At 42.5% G+C, this 25314-nt stretch overlaps 2 protein-coding genes across 2 annotated transcripts in view; one reads left to right on the top strand and one right to left on the bottom strand.

Moving 5' to 3' along the window:
- The window catches only part of SLC7A9 (solute carrier family 7 member 9), a 27836-nt gene extending 23150 nt beyond the window's left edge, over nucleotides 1-4686 (top strand). Inside the window, exons 10-13 of the mRNA XM_006016625.2 lie at nucleotides 572-668; nucleotides 1803-1952; nucleotides 2441-2615; nucleotides 4449-4686. Coding sequence (XP_006016687.1) covers nucleotides 572-668; nucleotides 1803-1952; nucleotides 2441-2615; nucleotides 4449-4513 — 487 coding nt within the window. The 3' untranslated portion in view covers nucleotides 4514-4686. The remainder of the gene's footprint in view (nucleotides 1-571; nucleotides 669-1802; nucleotides 1953-2440; nucleotides 2616-4448) is intronic.
- Nucleotides 4687-9672: 4986 nt separating this feature from the next.
- Nucleotides 9673-25314, bottom strand: part of TDRD12 (tudor domain containing 12) — an 83739-nt gene continuing 68097 nt past the window's right edge. Inside the window, 8 exon segments of the mRNA XM_006016608.3 lie at nucleotides 9673-12161; nucleotides 13638-13741; nucleotides 15440-15506; nucleotides 15608-15761; nucleotides 15855-15968; nucleotides 19356-19407; nucleotides 20818-20945; nucleotides 22068-22240. Of these exon segments, the coding sequence (XP_006016670.1) occupies nucleotides 13656-13741; nucleotides 15440-15506; nucleotides 15608-15761; nucleotides 15855-15968; nucleotides 19356-19407; nucleotides 20818-20945; nucleotides 22068-22240 (774 nt within the window). The 3' untranslated portion in view covers nucleotides 9673-12161; nucleotides 13638-13655.

Raw genomic sequence — 25314 nt, 5'->3', positions numbered from 1 at the left:
GAACATTTAATAATAATACACACAGTATATCAAATGCCTGTAAATATGCATAGGCTTATGTAGGATAAAGATGTTCTAAAATGTTGTGATGACCATGAATTAAACAAAAAAAGTACAAGAAACTGAACTAATCGTCTTTCCCACATAAATGAGAAGCTTGAGAACCTCATTCCCCACACTGTCTGACAATCCTCCAAATCATATACTATGAAATGTGTGTTGATTTACATAATTTTTTAGAGAAGAATTAAATTGGTAGTTCTAAATATTGAACAAGTCCTAAGTTCTGCACTGATCTGCATTACTCACTTGTTTCAAAACCAGTTATACCTCCTCCCCACCATCTCAAGTGATCATTCCCTAAAGCTAGTTAGGCAGCAAATCAGGCTTGATGCATCTCAGACAAACTACAACTGTTACTCAGATGTAGCTACATATGGAGATGTATTCAGTAATCAAATCAAACTTTAAAAAATATTTTAAGTATTCTGACCCACCAGAAAAATAAGCTAGTTTTAAATCCTGCGTAGATGCCACACTAACCAAATTAACTTGTTCTTGTTTTTGTCAGACTTGTTTACGTGGCAGGCCGTGAAGGGCACATGCTAAAGGTGCTGTCTTACATTAGTGTTAAACGTTTAACCCCAGCACCTGCTATCATATTTTATGTAAGTATTAATTTTCAGCAAAGAAATAAAAGGTTAAGTAAAACAAATTAAAGAAAAACATGCTTTTCAAATGACCCAATGGTAGTTTCAATATGTAGGATCCTTCCACGTGCACATAATCATGATTTTTCTGTAGCTTTGGCTATACACATGATAAAATAACCAAACATACTTTAGAACAACTACATAATGCATAGAGCTCTCTTCATTTTAATCTTATTTCACTGTTCCAACTACTAAAAGTTCTTAAACATTCATGGGATTAAAATATAAAAATTCAGCTACTTCAGAATTTTAAGGAAGTAGGGTTCTGACAGCATACCTTTAGATGTGCAGCATGCAGGCACATCATTTTGAGGTCATACTGAATAACTTCAGTGTTTCTTCTAAAACAAGAATCCTAGAAAAGTTTTTCTGCAAATACCCATGCCCCCTAAACTTGGAATTTGAGACAATGTTATGAATAAAAGCATGCATGTTTGTAGTATGAATAAAAATACTTCCTCCTGCTTAGCAAATTAATGTATGACAAAAAGAAGATTGATATAGTGCTTCCTAAATCTTAAACATGCTTACACACCTGAAATTCTCACATACAACATGCATCTTTCCCCCCAAACACCAGCTGCTGGAAACCAGAGTGAGTACTATACATAAAAAACACAGAGTAAGAGCAGTTTCTGCTACTCTGGGTGAAATGGAAAGTAAGATCTACAGTGGTCCACAGAGAGCCTGAGCAATGAGCACACTTGATTCCATAGCTGCTACTACTCAGTTATTTGTAGCACTGAAATTTTTTTCCTTGAAAAGGTCTTTTTTTCTTCATTCTGTCTTTCAAACAAGGTGCATATTATATTCCAGAACATGTTTTATGTGATAAAGTAAGGTGCTTCAGACATGAATAGTTCACCGACTTGAAATGGGTCTAATCATGAATTCAAAATTCAGCAGGTGGGTTTGGACAGTAAAAGGTACCAAATATGCTGACAATTCACTAAAGTGGAACAAAAACCTGTATTACACACTAAATCAGTTTGAATACACATGTCCTACATACAGGTGAAACTCAGTTTTTTATTTCTACATCAACCCTCTTTCACTATGTCCATAATAATTCTCTCTCTATATTTTTAGGGAGCAATTGCTATTATTTATACCATCCCTGGAAACATTGAAACACTCATTAACTACTTCAGTTTTGCTGTCTGGATATTTTATGGTTTAACTGTGCTGGGACTCATTGTTATGAGGTTTACAAGAAAAGAGCTCAAGAGACCAATCACAGTAAGTCTGACACACGAATATGTTTCAAAACGTAACAAAAAATGAACCTGATAGTCTTTTCATGCTTTTTACTATCACTATTCCTCTTTCTACCTCCACTTTATGCCAAAAGGTTACAATAAAAAAAACTGACCACCGTTGGTCAGAAAGAGCTAGGGATGAAACTTAGTTCATTCCACTGGAGTTCAGGCATCTTAATTTTTGTCAATTCTTTTACAATTCTAATACTGAAATAAATTAATCTACCTAGGATATCTCTAGTGTATCACATAGGCGAACCAATTCCTTTACTGTTGACAATGATGACACCCTTTTCAGTCACTTCTCTCAATTCTTTGGGGGTTTTTTTATATACTATAAAAAACCTGAGACACAAAGGGGGTAAAAAAAAAAATCCTTCAATATTCAATAAGTTATAAAACAAAGATCGGCTGTATCAGAGAATAGTCACAGAGCTTTATAAATGTTTGGTGCTCTTTATCTTACAGGTACCTATCGTCATTCCTGTCTTTGTGACACTGAGCTCAATTTTCCTAGTTCTGGCTCCAATCATTAGTCAACCCGAATTGCCATACCTGTACTGTGCATTATTTATGTTTGGTGGACTTATATTTTATTTCCTTTTTGTTCATTTTAAATTCAACTGGGCACAAAGAATATCAAGTAAGTATAACTTTTAACAGTTAATTGTACATTATAGTAGTACAAATGCTATAAAAAATAAACATCTGAAACGTCTCTTCTGTAGCAACAGTGTTATCCATTTATTTTATAAAAAAAAAGTGAGATTCTGAACTGATTGTCTATACATGTTAGAAGTTGAAATGAGCTGAAAATTACCCTGGCTAGTAACTGAAGTGATTTTACAGTCCCTCTAGACATGCAGGTAAAAGGCACAATAGGATCCAATGCATGATCCACCCAATTGCACCTCCTGGCATGCCACATGTATGGCAGGAGAGGCAGGATTGTGGGATCATAATGATCCCAGGCCAGTTAATGATCCCAGGCTCCCGCTGCACCAGCAAGTAGCAAACTCTTGTGGCTGGGAGCCCCCTCAGCTGACAAAACTGCAGCTGATGCACTGTCCAAGCTTCAGGAGCTCTCCATGCACACCCACAGCTGGGAGACTGCAGCTGATGCAGGATTCCAGCAGCAGAGGTACCAGGATGCAGCTGACGTGGGCTTCTAGTCATGGGAACACCCTAGACACCCCCACAACTGGGAGACCACAGCTGACCAGCCACAGTGGCATCCTAGGCCCATGTCAGCTGTAGTATCCCAGCTGGAAGGGTGCCTGGAGTACCCCAGTGGCTGGGGGCCCTGTCAGCTTATAGGTCCCCCAGTCACTGGAGCATGTGTTCCTGCAGTTGGGGGCTTACAGGCTTGGGGGTGGACATGCACCCCAAAAACTGGCTGGGACCTCTAATCAGCTGAGAGAGCTCCCAGTCACATGTTCAATTAATGGAAGGAACCACAGTGGAATAATTTTGTAGCTTATTTCTTTTTATCACACAACTGATTGAACACGTGACTTGGTGACCACTTAAGATATAACTAACCGATAATCACATCTTAAGTGTAATGTGTAGATGGGGCGTTAAACTTACATAGCCATTTTCAATCTGGCACTTACAGGTAGTCTTCGAGGATTCAGGACATACAAAATTAGAAAAAAAAGGCCATACCACCTGGAAATGTAAACAGCCAAAGGGGGAAGTGATTGTACTATAGTATTCCCCTTTCAGGACTGTTAAAAAATATCTGGGAGTTATCTTGAAAAATAATTGTTTGCTTCCTGGGGAAAACAGAGAACACACTGAGACACTGAAGAAAGGTAAAGCTGGACTGGATAAGGGAATATAAACCATTTTATGGTACGCATAAAAACATTTTGTCTGGAACAGCAGTACTCAACCCTCAGCCCCCACAGCCATCAGCCAGCCCATGGGTCCAGAAGTTGGCAGAGGGAAAGCAATGGCAATGTTAATTTCTGCTTCCCTGCTGCCAAATTTCTGGACCTGTGGGGAACACTGCAGGTCAGATGACATGGCCCTGCACACCAGACTGTGCTGGCACAGGGTGAGGATAGGACATGAGGTCACTCCACAGCTGGATATGGAAAGTAGGGATGAATCCAGAACACGGAGACTGACCCAGCATCATTCAAATGCTCCTCAAGGCTGAAAGGCTGAGAACCACAGGACTAGAAAACTAAAATTATTATTTCATACCAGATGATGAGAGCTAGCGTGGTCTAACATAGAGCACACAAAGCTGGAAACCCAAAATTTCTGATCAGATCCCAAATTTACTTTGGCCATAGGCAAAATATAGCTCCCCCTCTATAGGAAGGAAACAAAAATTGCTTAAATATCTAACATTCCAATGAATTAGAAAAACAATGTAAATTTGAATTAAAAAAAATAAACATTGCTAAGAACAAAACTAAACTTAAAAATAAACTTCTCTAATTCAATAACTTCTTATTTTCAGAGCCCACCACCATGTACCTTCAGATGCTTCTGGAAGTTGTACCAGCCGAGGAAGTTACGGAATAAAGCAGACTGGATTTCTCTTAATCCTTTTCTAAGCACTATAGTTTGACATACAATGTTCATATTTGCTGAATTTAGACTTTCATTGTGATATGCAGCTTTATTTTTACAACTGTTATAATTTATAAACTATATTTACAGTATCTTAGAAGACATTTGAGAATAAAGATTTTTTGACCTGGAGATCAACCTAAATGTTTACATTGTTCCTACTGCTAGTCTATGCTGCCATTATGGTAATCTAAGTTTTGCATTTGTTAAAGCTACTCACTCAATGAACAGGAAGCTTCAACTGTAGAAACTGAATCAAGGAAAATTTACTTGTAAAAGGAACATCTCAGAATCTGGTCTCTTGTTATCCTGCTGGAAGGATAATGGCTAATATTTATACCATCAGCCACCAAAACACACAGAGGTGCGAGAATGCGAGTGTGTATGTGCTGATTTAGTCTTCAACTTCCCAGGTACGTCACAAAACAGGAACTTCCCAAATAAAAAAAGAAGAAACTAGGTAAGGGTACAAGGGATAAGGACTTCTTGATGGAAGAGGGGAAGAAAACTTACCAGTGAGTAGGTCCATTTGTTGAACATGCCCCTTCCTTTCAATCTACCAGAAGCCAAGAGTGGTGAGCAGACATAGCAGAAATATTCTCTGCAGGTGGGTTTTCCAGAGATGTAATTTGGAGTAATCTACATCTATGGTTGCCTCCACAGTCCCATTTGGTAGTTGCTAATAATGATACAAGAGGACGGTTATGTGGCAGCCTTGTAGATACTCAAATTGAGTGGCTCTGACTTTCCTGCCCAAGAAAAAGATAACTCCCTTTCAGAATTTCCTTTCTTTTACAATAGGAAGATATAATGCCTACTAAATCAGATCTGCATACATTTGCAGACAACTGCAAATAACTTTTCTTCAAAACATGTCAACAAGCTTAGTATTTTGGAAATGAAGAGTCCTACGCAACTAAAGCTTAATTGTTCTCTTTACCTATGCATACCGAAGCTTCATCTGCTTGAATTTAGAAGGTGAGGAGAACCATTTATGTTGAAATCCAGGAGCACCTTCAGAAGGATCTTTGGAGGCAAATGAAAAAAAAGGTTTAAGACTGAAAGAGAGGGTTACACAAATAAACTGACCCTGCCATATGATTACTTGAGGTGATCACAACCAGCAGAGTTAATATAGAGCCAAGAAAATAGGAAGGGAAAGCTGTGGAAACTCTGAGGGACCCATGGAAGTTCCCATTTAGAGCTATTATCCTTCCCATCAGGTCCTTTTAGAGAAGGAACTCCAATGTGGTAACAAATTTAGATTCTAGGCCCAAAAAGCAAAGACCTATACAGGGGGTGCTAGACTTGTCTGGGGCCCTCGGCTGGATCTGGACAGCATTGAAAGACGCACTGAATCCAGTTTGGGGCATAGGGATGGCTGCTATGACAACAGAAGCAATGACAGGTCCAGGTGAGCAGTAACAGTGAAAGGGCAGCGACAGCAAGCCAAGCTTGCTGCCGAGGGCCCCAGCCAGAAGAAAGCCTTCCTAATCCCATGGTCCATTAGAATCAGGAGCGGTAACTGAGGAATTTAGTATTCTGCATGGTTGTGAACCACTCCCTTGAGCAAGTGCTACAAAAGCAGCAATGCAAAAGGAATATATCTAGATGTAAATTTAATTTCTTTGGATATAAGACTCGGCTTTAAAGTTAACAGCTCAGGAAAGCCAAGTAACTGGCTATTTAAGAGCAGAAAGCTTGTTTTTCCCCTCAGAAACTGAGGGCTAAGGGAGCCCCTCCAACAGCTGAAATAAGCTACTGCTGAACAGACCAGGAAAAATGGCCCACATTCTACTTTTACATGTTCATATAGCTATCTGTAGAGATATGCGCATCTCTAGGTAGCTCTCTAAATATCTAGAGATACACATATCTTTATAGATATCTATATAAACTTGTAAAAGTAGAATGTGGGCCATAGGTTGGGGTCACAATAAGAAGCAGTATTTAGAGACAGAGAAAACATCAAGAAGTCTTCATACTGACATATATTAAGAACTTAACTATGAAAACATGATATGCTAATATTAATATGGGAAACTCCCACATACACACCTTGAAAAAAAGACAGTAAGGAGGCAGCTAAATTCTTCAATGCCCTTGGCATTAATCTCTTATTACTCAGATCCCCAATTTTCCACCACCTATAGCCCACAAAATCTCCGGTCATCCTCAGCAAACACTTGGCCTCAACTCAAATATGCAAATTTTTAATTTTTAATTTTTACATAAAACACAAATTAATATACAAAGATTATCAAATCAACCTTTCATAGTTTTCTCAACATTGGAGAAAAAATCTGAGTTGCTAGTCATATTTTACCCTCTTGCTCACACCCACAGAAGAGGAGACTAAAAGAAAAGAATCAGGAGCTTAAGGAAAGTCTTTGGAGCCTAAGAATCTAAGTAAAATAACAGAGCTCCTTATTTGAACCTGTGAGCTGTTCAGACCGGGGATGGTCTTATAAGGATAAAATACTGTAAAATGTACTCTAAAAAAAAAAAAATGTCAATTTAAATGAAAACAGATTTTTATGAAGATATTTTAATATTTTATTGGTACTTCAAGACAAAAAATCTCAAAGCAAGATATACATCTCTTAAAAGTACACATCTATTTTAAGATTTATGTCTATACAGCTGTCATAGTTGTATTAAGCTAAACTATGATGAAGCCCCTAGATGTAGATATAGCTGTAGCAGCACCAATTTGTTTATATAGTCGTCTCTATAGTAAAAGCACTTTGCCAGCATCTTACACTGTTAAAGTGCTCTCTGGGTAGGAATGGCCTCAAAAAAATAACATCTTGGAAAGCTGAAAATAAGTCTTTCCTCACACACTGGCCTTTTAGTGAGAGGCACTGATTTCTTCCTCCTAAATGCTTATAAACAGAAATCAGCATGCATCAACATCAAAAGATATGTTTTTCTAGTTTGCACTCCTGTTCCAGAGTAACTAACCATCTTTTATGAGGGTTCTACGAAAGTAACATTTCTCATCAAATACCTTAAATCCAGGTGACTAGCAAGAAACTCCAAATTGCCCTCTTTGTAAGCTAAATTACATTTCATGTTGAAACTAAATTACTATCCTACTTTGTTTAGCCTTCCAAAAACAGCATTGCTTACTTGGCAACATCTCTGGAGATTTGCTATAGATACAGATTTCTTTCTTCCTAAGACAAAGCAGACTAAAGAAGGAACACAAATGGTTATTTCATCACAGTTTAACGGAAAACTACAGTATTTAAACATTCGCTTTTCTTTACGGCTTATAATGAATCTTGTCCCATGCTAATCATTACATTTACATTCTGTTAACAACTCTTTCTTCCATTTTATGAATAAATAAATAGTTTGAAATTGAACAACGAACATGTACCTTGCTTCTAAGAGCATGTCTATGTCATCTCAAGACCGTACTAGACATTGCTGCAGTAAAACATGCCACATTTGTTGCAAACAAACTACCAAGAGAACAAGTTTCTAGGCACACACCCCGTGTCACACTAATATAGATAGAATACATAAGCTTTGGGAGACGGTGGATTGGTCATATCATTCTTCACTGTCATATTCCCTTGTGTAGTCTGAAAGACATTAAGCTAGTTAGAGCATGTACATATTTTAAGCAGAGGTTTACAACTATTTGTATAATAGTTATAGTACTTAACTATCCATTTTATGGATCAGGACTGGCCAAATTAAACCGTCTAGCCACAAACTTCACAGAGATGAATGCTCTACTAGACTACACATCACTGCCATCCTTGTAAAAAAAATTAAGGACTCAATCCTGCAGTCCTTAATCATATGCAGTCCTTAATCATAGTTCCACCAATTTTAGTAGAATTCTTACGACTGCAAGACCATCCTTAATCATCACTGGATGTGGACGAACATAAACGTGGAGCTATTTCAAAAGGCTGGCAGCCAACACCATCTAACTGTTCTTGGCTTAGCCACAAATAACAACATGAATGTAGCAAAGCCACATAAACGAAGACAGCTTCATTCTGGGTTAAAGTTGGAGTAATTCTGCTACATTCGTAAGATGTTTTCCACATATAACTGTTAGAAGAAGAGTAGGCAAAATATGGCCCATGGGTCAGACCCGGCCCACACCATGATTTTATCTGACCCTCGATGGGTCCCTCTGCCCCGCCTGGCCCAGGAACGGGGGGCAGCATGCAGCTGGTCCTGTCATCCCCAGAGAATGGAGGTGCCACTTGGTGCAGCCCACCCTGTCTCTGCATGCAGCTCTTGGGCCTGCTGGGAGCTGTAATCTAAAGGGTCAGGCAGTGGGGGTGGTACAGCTGCCAGATACAGCTTCCTGGCAGCTCCCAGCTCTACTGACCAGAAGCAGGCACATGTCCTACCACCACCACAGCTGCCGGACACTGGCCTTGCTGCCCAGACACCCCAGCCCCTGCTGCCTTGTGGGTACTCCATGGAGGAGAAAGGCTAGGGTAGCACACTCCTACAGTAAAGCATAGGGCCCAGGCCCATGGAGTGGGGCCTGGAACAAGGACCAGGCCCACTGAGTAGCACCTGAGGCCCAAGGGGGAAAAGGCCCAGAGTAAGCATATGGCCCAAAGATGGGGCAGTGAACATGGTGAGCAGAGATGGTCTGAAGGGCTGTGTAGAGTAGGACTCAAGCGGAGTAGAGTGGCCTGAAGGACTGCACAGAGTAGGTCCTAAGCAACAGAAGCATAGGTGCAGGAGGGGCCAAGGCGCACAGAGTGGTGCCCAAGGCTGAAGTTGGGCCAGAGACCGAGGTTGTCCCCGAAAGGGGCTGGGGAGTAATAGTGGATCTGGATGCTATTTGCGAGACATCACACATGGTAAATGGGAGGTTGGAGCCATGTATTTTGCCCTTGGCATCAGGGTTTAGAAGGGGCAGAATCCCACTTAGATGAACATGAAACTTTATGTAACAGCAAAGGTGTGGCAGGAGACAAGGCAGACTACCCTAGACAGGCGGGTGGGCTGATGTTGAGCTTGGCTGGGGACGGCCCCGTCACATACCCCTACAGGCAGGGCATATTTGGCTGGGCAAATGGAATGGGGCTGCAGGACAGGGCCAGGATCATAAGGCAGTGGCAGCGCAAGGCCAAGGACCATCGCAGGGATGTGCAGGGTCAGGGACAATGTGTAGGGGGTGCACACGCACTCTCCGAGTGTGGCTCTCTACAAAAAGGAGAGTGTTGGCAGCGCCTGCGGACAGTCGCTGCTCACCACCCCGCCACTGAGTCTGTGGGCAGTCAACAATCCCTGCTGGCCGCCACCGATGCTGCTGGTAGCAGATGCAGGTGGTCACTGACCCTTGGTTGGCACTCGCCACCCCTCTCCCGGGCATTGACAGTGCTGACAGCATCTGTGGGAGCTCCCCTGCTTACCACCGCCGGGCTGCCGCTGTGCCCCACCACCCGCCAGGGGCATGACTCATTCATGTGCAGGGTGCAGATTGCAACTCTGCCCCAGGCCCCAGCCCCATGACCTCCCAGATGCTGCTCCCTGCTAGCCTGCAGCCCTATCCCATCTGCCTGGCCAAGCAGACCCTGCCCATGGGGGTCCCAGGCCAGTCTTCATGGAGATACCGCCTACCTGCTTCATCTGGCACTCCTGGTGGTGAGTGTGGGGCAGGCAGGCCTGGGGCCAGAAAATAAATTGGCATCTCCCCTCAGCCCCTGCTGAGCAATGTAACACAGCTGTGACAGGGGGACCAAGGCCAGGTCAGCACCGCCCCCCCGGCCTTCTGGCCCTCAAGAGCGTACCAAACTCCTTATGTGGCCCTCCAGCCCAATGGTCTGCACACAGCATCTGGGTTCAAATAATACATTTATTGTTAAACAGCTTCTTGGAATAGATAGTAAACAAGAACTGAATAAAGAAAATAATAAATGAACAAAGAGAAATAAACAACATTTTGATTCAACTGCATGTAAAAATGCAAGTACTACTGATTCCAGTACTTTGCTTAAACATTCATCTTATAGTAATATGAAACTCTGTGCGGGATCATAACTGGAAATGGAAAACAAAATACTGTATTTACTCGAATACAAGATGGCCTTTAACATAAGAAAACCCCCTCCCCCCAATAATTAGATTCTACAGATTTATAAATTTTTATAAATCATTATAATTTATTATAAAGTTGTAAATTCTAGTTTTCCATGTATAGAATTCATGTTTGGAGGGGATCATCATCTAAATATGTGCCTCCCACTACTGCAGGTGGTGTTGGGGAGGTGATGAGGACAGCAGTAATGGGGCAGGCAGTAGGGTACAATGGGGGAGAGGCAGTAGCAGGGGCCTGTGGGGGAAGGCGGGGGGTGCAGAAATGAGGCAGGCAGTGGGGGTCAGATGGTAGGGGGGAGGCGGGAAGAGGCAGGCAGCTTTTTCCTTGTTGCCTACCCCTCCTTGCAGCCTCAGGCTGACCCGATTCCCCCCTCCCATTTCTCCTCCTCTCCTCTCCATGCTACTACCTGCAGCCTCAGGTCCCCACCCCCTTTCCTCCTCTCTCCCCCCACACCTCCTTACTTTTGCTCTGACTGAGTCGGCTCTATCCCTGCTGCAGCCCAGGGCACAGAGCATTGCTCCAGCCCGGCCCTTTAGCAGTGGTGCGGTGCTAACACTGTTCTAGCCTGTCCCCATAGCAGGGATAAACAAGTAAGAAAGCTTGTAATCAGTCTATATTTTACTACACTTTACCCCATAAAGTAGGCTATTTGTGTACTAAAATAAATGTATTAATAGCACAAACCTCTTGGCTCTTGAGTAGCAGAATTTTTCAGGAATAATTCCAACCGGATAATTTCATTCTGTCTAGATAACAAAACACTGCCCAGCTAACACTCCCTTCTAGTTTCAAGTACATTTGATATTACTCAATGTCTAGGAACCTACCAAATACACAATTTCAAGGATTTCACACAAATCATGCAATTGGCAGTCTTCCATGAAATAGCCAGTTCCCCATAAAAAAGCGCAGGGAACTAACTATGTTCAAAAAGCCAGAAAAGAACCAGTGAAAAGCTGTCTCCTAGAAGGGTGGGGGGAGAAGAGAAGGAGCCAAGAGAAATATGAATCACTGATCTAGAGGTGATAGGAGTATGTTTATACTTGGAGACTAAGCAATTACATCCCCCCTTCAAATTAAACTTTTATTCAGGTTATCAGATAACCTAAGCTTATTGTAGATTAACAAAAATATACAGTTATTTTAAAAGCACGGATGTCAAACTCACCTTATGCCTAGGACTAGATCCAACCTGGGCCAGCACAAGGAACCAGTGGCAGCAACATCAAAGTAGGTACTGATAGCAGGGGCAGCAGTGCATGCGTTGACAACAGCAGCAAAGCATGAGAGACTGGCTCTAGCTCCTGCCTGCCACATGTCCCACGTCAAAGCCAAAACTGCTGCAATTACATGCCTTGTGCTGAAGCACACAGCATGTGCTCCAGCAGTAGTAGTTGGAGCTACTGCTACGTCTTCTGTTATGTCTGCCACTGTCTGGTGGCAGCCATGGGCTCTGCTGGCCCCGTAACTGCATGCCTTCTGCTTCTAGTGTCCTGCTGATAATCTATAGAGCTGAAAGAAATGGTGCCATGGGCCAGATTCAGCCCACAGGCCATGTATTTGACACCCCTCTTTTAAAGTAAATTAAGAAAAAATATACATATATCAAAAGGAATATAGCCACTCTTCTTCTATGGCATTTTATTTGTTCAAATCCAGGTAGTCAAAATTAGCCAACATATTTAAATACAATGAAGTGTCTGGTTCACTGCCATCCTTGTAAAAATTAAGGACTTGATTCTGTAGCCCTTAATTATATGCAAATAGTTCTACCTAAATCAGTAAAATTCTTATGCAGATAAAGACTGCAAGACCATCCTTAATCAGCATTGGATATAGACACATGTAAATGTTGGATCCATTTCAAAAGGTCTGCAGCTGTTCCTATGCAATTGTTTCTAACTTATCCACAAAGTAACAATACAAAGTATGAAAGCAAAGCCACTTCAGCTGTAACACTGCTTCATTCAGGGTTAAGTTGGAGTGGTTCTGCTACATTTGTATCCTTCCCATGGTTTTCCACATTCAACTGTTAGAAGAGGGGTGAGCAAAATATGGCATGGTGGGTCTATTGACACTGCCTAGCCCAGGTGCAGGGGGCAGCCCAGGTCATGGTGCGTTTGGCCAGTCCTGCTGCCCCTGGGCGCAAAGGTGTCACTGGATGCAGCCCACCCTGCCCCTGCATGCGGTTCTCTGGCACACTGGGAGCCGTAGTCTGCAGGGCAGGGTGGGTGTTGTGAGGCGACAGCAGCCAGACAGGGCTTCCAAACAGCTCTCACCACCCAGGAGCAGGCATGTGCCCCACCACTGCCACCAGATCCCAGCCCCACTGTGCAGACTGTCTGCCCCACACCCATCACCAGGGACACCCAATGGAGCAGCCAAGGTCTTCATGGAAATGGGCCAAGGAACCCTGTGGGCAGGGCACACACAGCCAAGTGGATGGGATGGGGGCCATGGGCAGCCAGGGAGCTATATCCAGAAGCAGGATGGGCAAGGCTGGAAGTGGGATGGCAAGAAATGGATTGCAGTTCTGCCCAGGGCTGCAGCTCCACAGTTACCACCCTGTGATCCCAGCCCCGCCCATCTGCCTGTCCTGCTTCCTGCCCCTCTATGACCTGATCCTATCCGCCTGGCCAACTGTACCCTGCCCATAGGGGTCCTGGGTTGGTCTCCATGGAGCCCCTGCCCACCCGCTGTATCTGGCACTCCCAGTGGTGGGTACAGGGCAGACAGGCCTGGGGCAGATAGGATAAATTGGCATTTCCTCAGGGCCCCCCGGCCCCCCCCCCCCCACGGGGTAGTGTGAACAGCTGTGACAGGGCACTGCGGCTGGGTCAGTATGCACCCCCCACCCCCCGCCCCAAGAGCTCACCAAAACTCCTTAAGTGGCCCACCCCTGTATTAAAACATAACAGCTGCTGCCCTTTTGAAAGTGGCTCAAATGCAGGTGTCTACTCATTGTGGACTGAGAGAAAAGGGACTGACAAAGATTGATTCTGCAGGTTAGTCATCACTTTCTGTTTCACTGCCTGAGGATTCCTCCATTTCTTCCATTGCCAGTGTAGCAGGATGATGTACTTTTTCAGCACCTACAAGCAACGAATAAAAGCCAGTGTACTAAAATTATACAGTAAAATGAAAAAATTCTAAAGTTATGATTTAAAACATATTTTGCAGAAGTGAAAATGCACTGACACGTCTGTTTAAAAACAAAATCTCATGCTGCAGCAGAACAGGAAATCAATGCAAGAAAATGCTTATAGGCCTGGTGGTATGTTAAGTATCCTGATATTCAAGATTAAAGGCAGCCTAATTCCTTTCCATCAGTTTATATGAACTGAAACGAATCTGGTTTTGGAAAATGAGGTGTGTGAATAAACATTTTTGGTGCTTAACAGAAAAGGAAATGAGTTATCAGAAATGAAATAGTAATTAATATTATACTTGAACAGACAGAACACAGACAAAGGGACCTGGCTCTAATACAAATCAAGTTTACAGCTAGATACCCTCAGAATGTGAAAATTCTATGCAACTGCCAACACCTTCAAGTGACATGCACTTGTGTTGCGTATCTGCTAATTACTCAACAAGATTATTTTGATTCTCTGACCAGTAAATAGACAAGTAGATCATATACCATACATACACCAGTTCCCAACATAAATGCTCTAGCAAAGTTCAGTTGAATGACTGCATGCCTGCTTGCTCAAATAAACCATACATGTTATTAAAATGTCCATGACCACTGCTACTGTTGTGAAGATGAGGCATGAAAGACATGAGAACCTGTTGGATGATTTTTGCTATAAAAAGCACTGATATGTTTGTTACTCCTCTCATAACATTCTTTCGAGTGCACCATGATTCCTCAGAATTACCAAATTTTCAAAACCATCTACAATCAGTTTCTAATTTTTTGCTAATTAGTACATCAAAGAACCTCTTTCTTAGTCTGACATAAGATGTTACAGATGCTCAAGATCATGACCCTCAACCACCTAAAAATGACAATGGCTATTGTTATTCCTTTTCTGTCACTGAAGGTGCTCTACCATTCTAAAGGTTTTTCCTGAGTTACTTTTAACAGGGTGAGGGCAGGTTGCTGCTGGGACCAGTGATGGGCTACAGCCACCCTAGAATTTGCCATCCCCCCTGTCCCCCATGTCAATGTATTGGTGCACCTCTAGTTAATTTGAAAGTACAGTATACTGCATGAAAGTACATTTCCCTCAGGACTGAAAGCAGGCCCTGTATACACCTAGAATATGCACTTAAGGGACCCTTACACAAATACACAGCATTATTTCTCATGACCAGGGATCCAGGTTTTCTGTTTGCTGAAGAAAAACCCAGGAAACCAAGGGGCTGCTTGAGGGAGTGGAACATAGGGGGCAGGGGGCACCACATGCACATGCATGGGCACACATGCACATGGCAGCCAGGCAACGTGGTGGAGAGCAGCTTCCGCAGCTCTGTCCAGGTCATTTTTTCTATGGGGGCTGGGGTGAACGTGTGAAGGGGCATAGGCGACATGTCAGGCGGCAAGTATCCCTCCCCCCCAAATTTCTGCTTCCATAGCTGGCGCACAGGGATGCATCCTGGTCAGACCAGCCCCCCCCAAGAGGTTCTCTAGTTATCCAACCTCCGAGCATGTGTAAAAACACCCTAAGGGACCACCCTGCCCTGCCTTCTCCCTGTGTTCAGACTAATATGGCTAACTACCTCTCTCTATTAATGACTTAAGAGTACAGGTTTGCTTACTCCAAGATTTGTTTAGGTCTTACCAACAGGAAAGGGGCTTTCATCTCCAAAATCTTCCCAATGTTCGAAGTCAAAAGACACATTAGGATTCTGTTAACAGAAATAAAATACTACTGTGAGTTTAATATTTAAATATATCTTCAAGCCTTGAAAAATGGAAAAACTTTTCCAAATTGGTATTCATAATTCACCTTGTGCTTTAGCAGTTTGAGCCATGATTCTTTCTTTTCTTTTGCAAGGATAATCACAGGTTCTTCATTCTTAATCTCACATACAGACTTTTCAGTAAGTATATTTTCATACAGCTCCGTATCCACCAAATAAAATTTGTCTTCTGAAAAAGCACTATGTTTTTTGAAAAAAAGTTTGGTTTTTAAACCAAAATACTATCTAGTAAATTTCATTATTTTGATGATTATATTATAAATTTGAACCTACCTGAAAATAACTTTGTTTCTCAAAAACTCACATTTACAGTCAGTTACATTTCTTATTTTTATCTTCATGGTAACAGTATCTTCCTTTTGAAACCATTTAATTTCCGGATAGAAACTAAGATACAAAAAAAAAAAAAAAAAAAGTTAAATTAATTTATTTCAATTTAAAAATATAAAAAAAATTCAGAATTTGACTAAATAAATCCTCAGGCCACTCTCTCATCATCACTCAAACCATGTCAGTACTGGGTTCTCATCAGATACTTGCAATCAATGCCTCTATCCATCACACACTGGAAAAGATCCTTAAACTGAATGAGTAAAGTTGAACAAGAAGGTAAAATACGATGTGGCCTGTACTGAAAGTTGCACGCCCCCTTTCTCCTTGACTTTCCCGATACTTTTAAATGCACAATGAAAAACAGCACTTAGAGCTCAGACAGAAGAGAGGCAATTGTCCAAAATTACAGATTCAGAACTGGTAGGAAACAAGTCACTGAAGAATCTGCATTAAGCAAAGAAAACTTTACAGCCAGTAACAACCACTGGCTTTCAACAGTCAGGAAAGCTGTGGGTCCCAGCTATGGACTGTGGCATGGAGTCTTCAAAAGCTTCAATATTTCATAAAATAAATCTGGTTCAAACTAACAGATTTAGGATTCTCCTCAGGGTCTTGCTCTGTCTACACTGAAACAGACAGTTCAAACTACATCTGATCAAACTTATCCACCAAGCACCGTAACATTTCCTCGCAAGAGACTTCAAACTAGCTTCAAATTTAGATGAATCAGACCAGGGGTTTTCAACCTTTTTTAAGAAGTGTACCCCTGGCAGCCTGACAATGAGCTTCAAGGTGGCCTGAGGTGGGGCCTGGCCCCACACACACCCAGCCCAGGTGGGTCCCATGCTACAAGGCCCTTCTCCTCCCCTCCTGGTGTCCCGGCCAGTCACACGCTGAAGGCAGAAGCCACCGGCCTTAACAGTGCAGGCGTCAGCCGGGGCCTCCTCCCAAGTGTGGCACCACCCCCCACCCTCTACTCGTACCTGGCCAATTGCACGCTACCCGTCAGCAACCCACAAAGCCGCATGTACGACCAGCTATGGGAAAGTGGTGGGCAGTGGCAGCAACGTGGGGTGGTGGATGGCAGTGGCGGTGGCCTGATGTCTGCCCGGCCAGGGCTTGTGTGGCCCGCAGAGGGACACTGCTGCCCTCGCCCTGCTCCAGAGAGGCAGTGGCACAGGGTGGTGGATGACAGTGCCCCATCCCTGCCCATCCATACTCCTCTAAGACTTTTCAAAGTATCCCCAGGGGTACATATGCTCCTGGTTGACAACCCCTGAATTAGACTATCCAAATGCTAAAAAGACTGCCAGGTTTTGCACATGCAATGATACAAGAATGAGATCTCTACTTCTCAACAAACCATAGAATGACCATTTTTAAATAAAAATCTTATTGCTATATCCCCCCCACTTCTGACATGGAATTACAAGATTTTATCTATTATAATCAAGAGCCTATTCCTAGGCCTTAATCCCTATATGTTCTGCAACTGCTGTGCTTATTTAAACTAAAAAGTCTTACAACTGTACCATTTAAAAGAATAATTTTAATCAAATTCATCTATTCATTTTTCTTTAACACAGTACAGAGGTAGAGGGAATAGACTGGCAGCTCAGATAATTTGTAAATGGATAGCTTCTTGTCCAGTGGTTCCCAAATTTCTGATACATGGGGAACACTTTATGAACACACTTCACTAACACCCAAAGTTTTTTTTTTCCAGAACCTATATTTCCATTTCCAGATCAGAGGAAATCATATAAGTGCTGACTAGATACTTAAAAAATAACTCCATGATTTTCTGAATTTTGGGAGACCCCAGCTGAAAAATAACTAAGAAAGTTCTACATTCAGAAAAGATACGAAGGGGGGCCTTGAGGCTAAAGAAGTTAAGAATCATTATCTAGCTCAGGGGTGGGCAATTATTTGGGCCTGTAGGGGCCACTTACCGAGTTTTGATGAGCTGTTGAGGGTGGGGGTGGGGAACTACTGAGGAGATGCCAATTGATCCTATGTAGCCCACTGGCCACTGCCAAGAGCCTGAGGAGGAAGGGCTGAGCCCTGTGCTGCTCCACTCTGCTGCAGCCAGGGCCAGGCCAGGCTGTGGAGTATGCAGACTACTTTTGCCACCCCGTATCCATTCCCCCCGCCCCCAGTTTCCTGTTGGCACTGTGCAGTCCTGGCAGCACAGCTGCTGGCAGCCAGGTCCACACATGACAGGGCACATTGCAGTGCACTGAGTAGCTGTCCTGCCTGTCTGCCATGATAAGCCACTACACACTGCATCAGGAAAGTTGGGGGCAGCTGCCCCAGGCCATGTCCCCACCTGGATTCCCCTCCTAGCAGTGTCAGTGGCTCATCGTGGCAGCCAGGATGGCTAGTTTGCAGCATACTGAATTGCAACCCACTCCATGTAAGCCTGGCTGCCAGAGACTGCGGTGCCAGGACCACGCATCTACAACACTAATAAGAAGCTGGGCAGGGGGTGGGGGTGGCGGAGGAATCTGTATGCTGTGTGGCCTGGCTTGGCCTGGCCCTGGCTACAGTGGAGCAGTGAGGGACGCAGCCCTCCATCCTCAGTGGCAGCCAGATATGGCCCACAGGCCATATTTTGCCCACTCCTCATCTTGCTTGTCCCAATACTGCAGGGTCCCATACATCAACGACTCCCCCCACAGCCCCAGAAGACTGGGAGAAGTGGAGGAGACAAGATGGGCTGCAAAGTGCATCTCTGCATCTGTCTGCCTGCTCACAGCAGAGCACACTGCTGGGAGCACCAGGGGGGAAGGGAGCTAGCACAGGGCTGCCTGGGAGTGGGGAACAGTGGGGGAATGCAGCAGTAGCAGCTACAGTCCCCAGAGGAGCAGCCATAGGCATAGCTGGAGTAGCTAGGTCAGGCACAGTGTGCGCCAGATGGGGGAGAGCATTTACACCTCTCAGAGATGGATGCTGGGTCCCACTGCTGTTGCTGTCACATCACTAGTGTGCCACAGCACATCCTTTGAGAATCACTGCTCTAACATCCTGATTGGAGACTGAAATTCAGCCTAGACGATGTGTGACCAGGATTGATATTATGTTACGATTGTTAACTGACCTGAAATGCATCTTTCTAAACATCTCCTAGTAGAGATGCTAAAAATATAAGCATGACCATATAAAAGCATGGCCTAAACAGATGAATAAAGGTCAGAATAGGAACAGAGAATATATTGCCCTTTTACCTTAGTGGTCATTCCTTCAGTAGTACTAGCAGTATGGAACAATGAGAACCACCACCATGTTCCATCTGTCCCATATGTCAACTGAAGATTAAGCAATCAGGACAGTCAATCTATCCTTTTTCAGAAACACTAAATGCACATTCAAAGTAAATTCAGAAAACAGATTGCACATTACCTCATTTAAAAAAAAAAAAGTTACATTAAATTCCAGTACCATTTATGATGATGCTGTGTAGAGTTTTCTGCCTCAATTTCAGCTATGGCACCTAAATTAAAAAAAAAAAAAAAAAAACAAACCAAACACATTTCAAGCAACATAAGTATATTAAGCCTCTGGCCCACACATTTAATGGCATGATAGGAGCTGATCGCTGATCCCAACAATCACACCACCTGTCATGCCACACATGCATGGCAGGGGACACATTCTGATACCAGGAATCATATTTCAATGGCATCACTACTGTGTGCCAGCGCAGAGGGAGACCTGGCTACAAGTTGAAAGCTGGGTTCTCGTAGCCTGGATGAACCTAACCAGTCCCAAGGCCAGGACTGACAGATGACTGTTGGTCCCAGCCCCTAAGCCACACTGGGGCCAGTTAAAAGCTATGGTGTGGTCCCAGGGCTGTGAATCAGCTGATTGTTGCTTCTATCCCTGGGACTGCACGGGAGTCAATTTCGGACTCCTGTGAGGTCCCAAGGGTGGTACCAGCAATCAGCTGACTGTCAGTACCACACTGGAGTCTTGAGCTTCTCTGGTTATCCTGCCACACATTCAATTTAAGGCACAATGGAAATCAGCCACAAAAGTGTTACACATCTCATTTTATTGTGCCATTAATCCCTTGAACATGTGGTAGAGTCACTATTTATGGCATGATTAACAGGTTAATCATATTTTGTAATGCCTGCCAGGGGCCTTTGTTTAGTCCAGAAATATCTAAGACAAAGCCCAAATCAGAAGTTGGTCCCAACAGTAAAATAAAAAGAATGCACTGTTATCCAAATCATAAAAATGATTTGCTTATACATTGGATATTTCTACTTTGAGAAGGTTTTAACAATTCACATGCAAGATTATAGATGAATTAATAAATCAAAAGCAGTCTATATTTGATATGAAAAGTACATAAATAATATTTTGCCATATCAAAAGATGGTGAAAAAAAAACACCACAAAGCTTTCAAGATATTCAAAATCTAGATTAATTGGAAAATAGCTCTTAGCGCACCAAATTAAGTCACCTGAAAATAAAATGCAGGTATCTTGTGAAATGGTGGAAAACAATACGAAATACTGTAATGCTATTAAAATAAATAGAAAAGGAAAATTAATCTAGTCTTAGCCTAAAGATTCATTTCTTTTAGCAATAATGGATATTTATGGTGGATATTTCAGGCCTCAACCAGCAAGCACACCTAGACCTATCAGTCCCTGGCATTAGAGGAATAATCTTCTTCATGGAGTGCCTACTAATTAAGGTAATTTCTACAACCCTTCATGTGTTGCATTAGTTCTTTATACCAATATTTTACATTAATTTTTCTGTGCCCTTTTTATTTGTAAAAGGCCATATATTGTAAGATTAAACCTCCATTTAACTAGTCTTCTTTACAGATGTGTAAGTTTGCTTTCAAATTCTCAAAACGTACCCACTAATCATATAAACACTTACCACTTTGATGATCCAAAATAGTTTGGGAGAAATTGCAATTTTCAGACAATTTTTCTCCTAATAATGGGCTCTGCACACTGTCCATATCCTGTTCTGGCTCCCTCTGCGGACTGGCCATGTCCCTAATACTTTTGGGTATAAAGAAGAAAACCTTCACCTATCATAGCAGTTAACACTATTCTAATATTATAAAAGCCTAAGTCCGTCTGTCCGTAACGCTTTATTCACCCTCTGACTGGCTGACAGAAACAGCCAATTGGAGTGCTCCGAGCGTGGGGGAGTGCCATCATGATTCTAAAGCCACGCCAAGGACTGCTCCCCGGTCCTTGCAAGAGGCAGAACAGCATCAGCATGGGCCGTTAGGTGGCAGCACTCCATCCCAGCTCCCTTCTCCCACATCATTCTTGACAGACAATTGGCTAGTACATATGTTTATCTTGGAAACCTTATCTAAATATTATTTTGATATATATGGGATACAACAGATGCTTTTAATATTCTGGAAGTCTCAAGAAACTGGTGTTATTTTATTTCCAAACACTCTAATTTGAAGAGCTATATCAAAGACTTCAGGAATGAGAAAATCACAGGTGGAGACCTAAAGCTTTCATGAAAGGAAGTTTACAGACCTTAGGGTTACTGGAGTTCAAATGGTTTTGTTTACATGCACATTCCTCTGAGAGTGCATGTGATTCTTATTCACTTGAGCTCAGTGACTTTTCTGACCAACACCACCAGAGGATTCAGGTACACACCACTCCTTGTGCTTCTCACCAAGGCTAAGTACAGACATTTGGGGGTATTAGGGTAGGTTAAATCTATTCAAAATGGCTGCGTGATATCAGGTAAATCAGGATGGGGAGCGGGGGCCTAGCTTGGGGGTCCAGCAGGCTGGAGGGGATCAGGGGCCCACCAGGGAATGGGCAAAAAAAGGGCAGGGGGGCAGGCATGACCTGCAGGTGGGGTGCTCCCCCAGCAAACCTATGACCAATCCCATCCCTCCCACCCCTTTCCCCACCAGGATTTTTCTTGCTCTGGTCTGGCAGCATCGAACACTGGTAAAAGTGGCTGCACCTGGTGGAGGGGGTCTGTAAGTGTAAGGTCAGCACCAGACCTTACTTTTAAACCAAGTTTAAATTGGGTGGCCATTTTGAACTTATTTGATTAAAAAAAACAAAACAAAAAAAAGCTCTGCAGATCAAAACATAATATATTAAAAGAAAAAAAAAAAGCCTTAAGCAATCACTTACAGAGTTTGCAAGGTCTTTTTCTCAGGAGCTAACATTTTAGCAGATTCACACAATTTTTGGAGTTGTTTTATGTGTTCTGGATTATCAGTTCCCATTCCCATAGACAAAATCTCAGATCTAATATTGTATTCGTTAACAGAAATCTTCAAATCTGGAAGTCTGATGACTTGGACCTTGAAGTCAAGAAATTAAAAACTGCAAAAGATATTCACAAACTTTTACTTCCTTTTTTTTCTATCACTTTAGAATGGAAAGTATGTCAGTAAAATGGAACCTGGATACTTTGCAGAGTTAGGTCCTTCAATCAACTGTAAAGAAAGGGGTTTGCTAATTAGCGGGGGGCACATATACAGCTGCAATGAACAACTATGAAGAACTGGTATGGTAGTCCATCTGTCTGCTGTAGAAGAAAACCTTCTTTTATTTCATAGGGTGCTGTTTTTCTGGTCACCTGTATAAGACCACTGATGAGCTCCAACTGAGTGGAAATGTGGTACCCTTTGAAGTAAAAGCTGCAGCAATCAGCTTTTTAATTTAGCAACTTGCTGCCAATTAAGTAGGCTGGGAAGCATATTAATACAAATGATGCGAGTTCTACCATACCTGTACTACAGATACATACATGATGTACCACAAACACAAACATCTACACTTCTTTTTCATTTTAAAATATGAAAATTACCTACTCGTACTTATTTGTTGTCATCTCCCTTTTTCCACCCCTTGTGTTAGTCTTAGGGTACAAAAGCTAGTAGAACCAGGCAGGCAAAACATCCTGAAACCCTTACCTCAATTTTATAAAATCCTCAGCCAGAACACATTTCCCTGAGTTATCATAACCTAATAAGCCATAAAGGCAGGAGGGCAGGGTGGCACCTTAGGCTGCTGACAGATATGAATAAGGATAAAAAAAACCTCAGCACTTTACAAGATGAAGTATGCACATGAGTTTGACCCAGCTCCCTGGCATCTGTATAGAACAGGTCCTTCAGCAGGGCTTTTTGGCACTTTTATCTAAAGCTGACATTAGACATTAGGCAAGCCAGAGCAAACTAATGTGATGTGCCTTTTCTTGACATGCACCTGTGGGGGCACATCAAGCTTCAAGTAAATCAGTGTTCTGTAAGCAGCCTTAGAGACTAGATCATTCAAAGAGGAATAAGCTTTTGCAGACAACAGCCTACTTCATCAGAGGAGTGTGTGTGTCTGTGTCTCTGATGAAGTACGCTATCACATGCAAAAACTTAGGTCTTTCTGAATTAGTCAATCATAGCCTATTTGTCTCTCACATTTTTAGAAAGTGGGCCAACAAACTTGTATGTCTGTAGCACCCTGGGACAAAAAGCTTTCTTCCGGGACAAATGCAAGATATATGGCTCTTGAGGAGGAAGAGTTTATTTACAGCTTTTGTTAAAACAATGCAAACAAATAAATGTTTTATCTGTATATATTTTTTTTATAATTTATAACTTTTGCTAAAAGTATACAGTAAGATTGCATATTCTACCATTTGAAACAAAATTTAAAAAGAAAACAGTATATGATGATATAAAAAAAAACCCCAGATAAAATGAAGGAGTGGAAAAATAAATCAAACAGGGAAATTCTATTCTGATGTTGAGCTTTATTCTTTATGCAAGTAATACAAATAAACTTAGGGAGTATAGAACAGACTGCGAATTGTTAGACAGAAGCAAATTGTTTTTACTTCACTAGCCCTGTATTTTAAATTTTACAGTAAGAGAGAGATCCATATTCCTCTTTTTTCTTCAAAGAACAAACAATACCACAAATAGTGATTTAAGGATTCTACCTCATTCTTCCCACAAGAATATATTCTGTCAAAATATTGACTCAGACACCACCTGTCCATGACCACTGCACAGCTCAGAGTGAACTGCAGTCTAAGAACAGTCTCTTGTTGTTTGTAGTTTTGTACTGCAGAGAGGTGGGTTTTTAAACCAGAAGACTGCTTTATTAATCTCAAAAAGGGGGTAGTTTGAAAACAAATCCCACTATTTATTCTGTTTGTATGCTAGCATATTTAGTTCTTAAATGTATGTCTCGTTTTAAATATAGGGAAAATACTGAGAGGAACTGACCCAGTACATTTCCCAAGTCATTTGTCTGGAGAAGAATATAGATATTATTTAATCATCCAAACAAGAGTTTTTTGCAAAAAGGAAAGACTTAAACACAATTCTGAGTTACTTGATGGGTGTAAAAGATCTAATTTTCATCCATTATTTTAAAATTCTTAACTAAGCTAACAAGGTTCCTTGGGTGAATTTGATATCTTTTATTAGACCAACCCAAATAGCTGGAGAATAGTTATTAAGCAAGCTTTCGAGTTCAAAAACCCTTCGTCAGGCTATCGAAGTTTCAGCAGTTGGTGTGTGCTCTTCCTGGATGGAATGAAAAGTAAACAAGCCAGGGGCAGGGCTGGGCTGGGGAGTCAGTTGCCAGGCAGATTATAATGTATCAAAAATCCAATGTCTAAGTTTAGTCCATGATCTCTAGTATCCAGGAGGTTGATGAAATGGAGCTCATAGGCTCGTCTCTGGGAAGTGTTGTGTAAGTTTCCCTTGAGGATCAGGACTGAGAGATTGGAGAGAGAGTGGCCCTCCTGTGAGAAATGTGCCCCCACCGGTAATTGGGTGTTTCTGTCTTTGATAGATTTCCAGTGTGCGTTCATTCTGGTGCGCAGTTGTTGTTTGGTCTCTCCTATGTATTTTCCATCAGGGCATTTGGTGCATTGGATGAAATATATTACATTTCTGGAGGTGCAGCTGTAAGATCCAGGGATGCTGATGGCTCTGTTGTGGGGTGTAGTAATAGTGGGGGTGGTGGAGATGTGTTGGCAGGTTTTGCATTTCTTGTCATGGCACAGTCTGAATCCTTTTGGTGTGTTCTGGGGTTGAGGAAGTTTGCTTCTGGTGATGAGGTTGGCGAGGTTCAGTGCTTGTTTGAAGGCTAGGATGGGTGGCTCTGGGAAGATCTTTTTAAGAATAGGGTCTCTTTCTAGTATGGGTTGCAATTTTTTGAGGATTTTCTGTACAGGTTCAAGGGAGGGGTGATACGTCATAACCAGCGGTGTGTGATTTGTGGGGGGTTTTCTTCTGTACTGCAGCAGTTCTTCACGTGGTATCCAGCTGGCTCTTTCAAACGTGCTATCTATCTCTCCCTGAACCTCCATGGTGAGGGAGTGGGGCAGAATTAGTGGCTGGGGCTGGGGGGTGGGGGCTGG

Source organism: Alligator sinensis, unplaced genomic scaffold (assembly GCF_000455745.1).
Source record: "Alligator sinensis unplaced genomic scaffold, ASM45574v1 scaffold170_1, whole genome shotgun sequence".
Classification (NCBI taxonomy): Eukaryota; Metazoa; Chordata; order Crocodylia; family Alligatoridae; genus Alligator; species Alligator sinensis.
This window is presented reverse-complemented; position numbering and strand designations above follow the sequence as displayed.